Source organism: Elephantulus edwardii, unplaced genomic scaffold (assembly GCF_000299155.1).
Source record: "Elephantulus edwardii isolate Elephantulus edwardi_28Jun2011 unplaced genomic scaffold, EleEdw1.0 scaffold00088, whole genome shotgun sequence".
Taxonomy (NCBI): domain Eukaryota; kingdom Metazoa; phylum Chordata; class Mammalia; order Macroscelidea; family Macroscelididae; genus Elephantulus; species Elephantulus edwardii.
In genome coordinates, this window is record NW_006399838.1 from 11,744,455 (window position 1) to 11,750,624 (window position 6,170).

The 6,170-nt window shown below is 36.8% G+C and overlaps 1 protein-coding gene across 1 annotated transcript in view; it reads left to right on the top strand.

Moving 5' to 3' along the window:
- Positions 1-5,930, top strand: part of ZBBX (zinc finger, B-box domain containing) — a 166,059-nt gene extending 160,129 nt beyond the window's left edge. Inside the window, exons 18-19 of the mRNA XM_006890391.1 lie at positions 2,905-3,043; positions 5,804-5,930. Of these exons, the coding sequence (XP_006890453.1) occupies positions 2,905-3,043; positions 5,804-5,930 (266 nt within the window). The remainder of the gene's footprint in view (positions 1-2,904; positions 3,044-5,803) is intronic.
- Positions 5,931-6,170: the final 240 nt, after the last annotated feature.

Sequence of the window (6,170 nt, forward strand, 5' to 3'; positions counted from 1 at the left end):
CACAACTTGGTGAGCACATCCAGGGCAACATCTGTTATCTGAAATACTTCAATTGGTATACCATCTATTCCTGGGGCCTTATTTTTTGTTATTTCCTTCAAAGCAGCTTGAACTTCTTCCTTCATCACCATAGGCTCTTGCTCATATGTTATTTCTTTAAATTCCTCTGTATATGCCAATTCATATTTGTTTTTCACACACATTTTGTTTCATAACATTAATTACAACACCCATAATATCTGATCATCCACTTATTCTCTATTACCTGTATCTTCACCTAGTAATGTTGTTGTGTGGTGCCGTCGAGTCGTAGAGACTCATAGCGAACATACGAACGAACAGCCTGAGCACTGTTCGTACATAGAGTTTCCGAAGGCAAGCCATTTCGGAAGTGGATGCCGCTCCTGCTTCCGCCTAGTAATAATATTGTTTGTTATCTAGTAATTTTTACTTCTCTCTTCTTTCTGATCATATTAGAATAATTCTATGTGTAAACCTTAGTTTGGCTTTTTATGCAGCTTGTTGTTGTTGTTGTTGTTGATTCCTTTGGAGTTGAGCACAGCTCATTACCACCCTCTGAACAAAAGGCCTGAAACCTTTCTATATCTATTGACATTTATCAAAGTTCAGAGAGTTTCCGGAGGCATGTTGTTTAGGACATGGGAGCAATCTTATAAAATAGTGTCCTTTCATGACTGACTTACTCCACTCAGTGTGATGACCTCTAGACTTATTCATAACATATAATGTTTCATGAACTCTTCATCAGTGTTCAGTGTTGCGTAGTACTTCATCGTGTGATTGTAGCATATATTCTTCATCTATTTATCTGTTAACGGACGCTTGGATTGTTGCCATCTCGTTGCTCTTGTGAATAATGCTGGATTCAACAGTGTGTGCATAGATGTGTCTGTCTTGCAGCTGCTATTTCTCAGGTATCATGCTTTTGATTATTTTGTGGAAAAATTGGACAGGAAGTGACAGCCTAAAATCATTGAGTTAGAGTAATTTAATAAAGTGATTTACAATACAGAGAAATTCAGAGAGCTCAGGTTTAGTTCCAAGTCATCTATCATGTGGTCATATGGCTTCAGACAAGTAACCAATTTTTAGTGTGTCTTTTGTTTTCTGTGTCTAACAGGAAGGGAAGAGGGTTAGTATCGACAGGAGGTGGATCAGTAGCTTAAACAATTAGTTTAAACGAGATTACATAAATCTGTACTATTATTCTTAGGACAATGGAAATCAATTCAATGGCTCTTACAATTTCATCAGTGGGGGGGGGAAGTATTAATACAACATTTCTAACATTTGCTGTCAGGTCAAGCATGACTCATAGCGACCCTATGAACAAAAGGCCTGAAGCCTTTCTATAACTATCGACATTTATCAACGTTCGTAGAGTTTCCAGAGGCATGTTGGTGAGGAAGTGGAGGCCACCCGGTAATGACCTTCATTCCTATGCCTGATTTATTGCCAAATTGTATATTGCTGTTATTGTGTACCATCGAGTCAGAACCAACTCATAGCTGACAGTCCAGTGGGCTTTCAATCACGTGGGAGGTCTGTAAACATCTTCCTTCTGCAGAGCACCTGGTGGATTTGAACCACTGCCTTTGAAATGGCCACATAACCCCTTACCACCAAGCCATCGGAGGGAATTTTTTTCTATTTTACTGTATCTATTTGGCCTTCCTTACTGTGAAGGGGAGGGAGACTGATAACTTGGTAATAAGAAACTGCACTGCAATCCTGAAGACGCATGGTTCGAATCCACCAGCTGCTTCATGGGAGAAAGATTGGCAATATCCTCCCTTGCAATTTTCTGCCTTTGAAAACCTACTGTAGGGTCAGCTTTGGGTCAGTTCCGACTTGATGTACACCACAACAACAACAGTCTGAAAGGAGCACTGGGACATATAGTTAAGGAATACAGCTGCTCTTTGAACCCACAGCCACTCTGTGGAATAATAATGAAACAGTTCTGTGTCCATAAAGATTTATAGCCTTGGAAACCTTGAGACTGGCCTTCTATGTTCGACACTGTTATTATGGGTTGAAAATGTTTTGATGGCAAAGGTTTGAGTGACGAGTTTGTGTTTTGCTTTTTGTTTATTTAATCTGAATCATAGAACAGCTTCATGAAAAGGGAGATTTAACTTTTTTCCCCCTTTCAAATACAAATGGTTATTATCTATCCAACCTGAAGCATGGAAGGACATTATTGGCAAAGCACACTTTTTTGTCTCAAATTGTGTGTGGGTGAAGCTTTCATTTCTTGAAGAATGAAAAGAAATAATGAGGCATTTAACAGGCAGACGAGTTAAAGAGATACACGATATTCTAACTTTTAAAAGGATCACTTGGTTTTCTTTGACATTCGGTGAATTTTCTGGGTAATTGATACAGTTTTAAAAATACATATTAAAAAAATTAATGAAATTAACGTAGAGACGTGGTCTCTGGGCCACCCCGTTTAACCCTTTCCAGGACAAGTCTGTTTGTTCTCCTAACAGTCCATGGTATTCTCAATACTCTTCTCCAGCACCATAGCTCAAAGGCATCAATTCTCCTTCTATCTTCCTTGGTCATTGTCCAACTCTCTGATGCATAACAAGTGATTGCGAAGACCATGGCCTGTATCAGACACACCTTAGTCTCCAGAGAGACACCATTCTGTGCTAATGCTCTTTGTGGAGATTGCCCATCTTTTTCCCATGAAGCAGCTGGTGGATTCGAACCATATGCCTTTGGATTGGCAGTGTAGCTCCTTACCGCTAAGCCACTAGAGCTCCCTAGTCTGGTTAGTCAAGGTAGTTTGGTCAGGATAAACGCTCAGCACCATATGTAATTCATTCACACCGTGCTTTTTGTGTTAACAATGCGTGAAATAAAATATTGCAGACCCATCAGAAGACCCTTACAGTCTATCCTCAGAAGAGTTAGCAGCCTTCAGCAGCCTCGCACCAGATATAAGTGAGACCACTGGCGATTTCCTTCAGGCGTTAAGCTGGAGGGGACCCTGTGGAGTTGAAGAACAGAGGTAGGTAAAGCTGCTCAAGTGGTAAGAATGTTGTTGCTATTGTTGTTATGTGCTGCTGAGTTGCTTGGGACTCATAGCGACCATATGTACAACAGCCCTAAACTCTGCTCTGTCCTGTGCCAATCACACTGTCTCCGATACACCCATGCCGATTACCCCAGTCACTGAATTCTCCTTCTATCCTCCTTAGTCATTGTTCAACTCCCTGATGCTTAACAAATATTTCCATACTTGAAAGCTCCACCTCAGTTGCCCTTTTTTGTTATTTATTCTATGTGTGTTCTGTGGTCCATAGGGTTTTCAGAGACCTGCTCTTTCAGAAGTGGATGTCCAATCCTTCTTCCTAGTCTGTCTTAATCTGAATGTTCAGATTTAGAGAAGTATCTGACAGACAAGCATTTTACAGAAAAAGTGAAAGATCCCTTATTGTGGAATAGTGCATAATAAAATTTTTGGCAAGGCCATCTAGTTAAATTTACTAAATGTGTCAGATAGCTAGTGCTACCATAACAGAAACATTACCAAGTGGAAGACGCTAATAAATTTATTTCCTCAGTTTATGAAGCTGGAAATCCAAATTCAGGGTGCAAGGTCCAGGGGCAGACTTTGTATTAACAGAACATATTAACACAGTAAAATTCCATTCTTTAACATCAGTAATAAGTGAAAAAGTCACTGTTGGGGTTTTCTGTTGGCACTGGAGGAAGGGCTTTGTCTTTTTTAGCTTCTGCTCCAGGCCAGGTTTTATGTGACATCGTCTATCACTGCTTCTTTGCTTGCTTGTTTAATCTCTTCCACATCTCAAAACAGTGACCCAGAATATACCCTACCCTACAGCTGCCTTTGTAACAAAGAAAGCAACCCATTTCCCAATTATACTCTCAGCAGAGACAGGGAATTGGAGTTTACAATGACAACTTTGGGGAGAATACAATTTCATCCAAAACACTATGTCCAGAAAAATATTGTCAAGTTTGTATATTAGATGACCATTCTTTTTTTTCACCCATTTTCAGACCCTTAGCAAGATTTAATAAAAGACTTCTGAAGTTGTTACTTTAACTTGAAGAGATAGTCCTGCTGCATAATGCATATCAGAAAAATGAAAAGACATTTGGAATTTAATAATCCTTCATCACTTCTTCTCATACTGAAAGACAATTACATTACTTGAATTAATTAACCTAATAAATTTCAATACTTTGCATTAATTGAATTTCACCCAATATGAATACAATTTTTAAAATAGACTATTGAGAGGTTTCTATCTTGAAATTTAATCTAGTTTAGTAATAATACCATATTTTAATTTCTATCATTTCATCAGTCATTATTTTATATAAATGACATGTTTCACTACTAAGTGCTTCAAAGAAGTAGTCTGTTTTAAAAGGAATTATTATATGAAAATCAATAAAAATATTAAAATAAAGAACTAGTCTTTTTTTGTTTAGTTTAGAGTTGACTTTTTTTAGGGTTTTTTGTTTTGTTTTGTTTTGTTTAGCATTGAAAACCTAGAGTTCCTTGAAAAGAGAGGAGAGGTACTTCTGCAGAATAAGATTAAATGTAAATAAAAGTCCCTTAATTTGTGCATCCTTTTGAGTGCTTTGAAGTTACATATTTCAGTAAAAAAGAATATGTTGCTCTCTCTTCCTGAAGAAGAAAATAATTTAGATTTAATTCTTAGATAACTGTAATTCTGATATCGCTTAAATAATATATTTTAAGAAGAAAAACACTTAACAAGGAGCCCACCTCAAGTTGCTAATTGTTTTCCTAAACATGCAATTTCATAAAAAAAACCCTAATTCTCACTTTTCCATTTCATAGAAGAAAATATACTTAATACATTCATTATTAAAACATATATATTTAATAATAAGTAAGATACATAAAAAACTGCTGGCAGACTAAAACACAACCCTGTAACATTTTGGGAGCTAGGAAAAATCCACAAGCATGTTATCTTTTCTTCATTTTTCTTTACTACAGAAAGTTTTACTGCAGGTTTATATTGGTCCACAGATCAGAGTTTAAAAACTATTGTTTAGATTTTTGGGGGGGTATAAAATAATATTCTAAAAATACTGATTTTATCCAGCACAAAGTAAACGATATTATTTAATGACATACATGAGACGAAAATTGAGATAATTTAAGGCTAAAATATCTGAATTATAAAGGCTTCTGTCCGTCCCCCACCTATACTGCCTGCCATATTACAGACATGTATATATACTAGCATTTTCACTTTTCACCTCTATAATAAGATACAACAAAATAGAATAACTACAGCCTTGCTGTCATTCATTTTGACTTTGACTTACCTTGACTGGTTATCAACATAATCCTGATTTACTGTATACAGAAGAGATCATTTGTCTGACAATCTATTCAGTGGATTCTGTTAACCAGCCAATGAAAATATGAATGTGCTTAGTGAGAATCCTTGTGGCTGTGCAAATTTCTAAGCTACCTTCTGAATCACCAATGAAAATACAGCCAGAGACCCCAAACATCTTTCCCTTGGTCCCACTGGGGCTTTGTTTCTCGGGAGAGTGAGAACGACGAGAATTCTTCATTAAAAGAAGGCATCGTGTATTGGACACATTAAAAATTATGGTCCTGGTCTGATACAGTCCCCCTCCTATCTGCCAACCTCCAGTGACTTCAGTGAATATTGTATTGATCAGAAGATGAATGAAGAGTTGGAACCTGGTTCTGTACATTGTGTATTGATTCGTTTTCATGCATTTCTAGTTCTTCTAGAAAAGATACTGAAATTCCATCCGTGCCGGAGTTTTCTGGGAGCAGTACAGAAGAGGATGAAGAGGTTTTTCTTGACAAGCAACTTGTTATGACGCTGCCATGGTCAGACAGTAGTTAATGATAATTTGTTCATATTAAAAAATTTGTGCCCAGATTGAAGGAAACAACTAATAAAAAGTAACCAAATGATTACCTGTCTAGTTGCCAGGATTTTTATTAATTTCCCTGATATTTCAAGGCTTTCTAACTAAGAAATATTAGTGAAATTTTAAGAACTTTTCTTCCAAGTGATTTATTTTATGTCAAATACAAGTATAATAGATAATACTAACACAATTTGGTGAATTGGTGTCTTTAA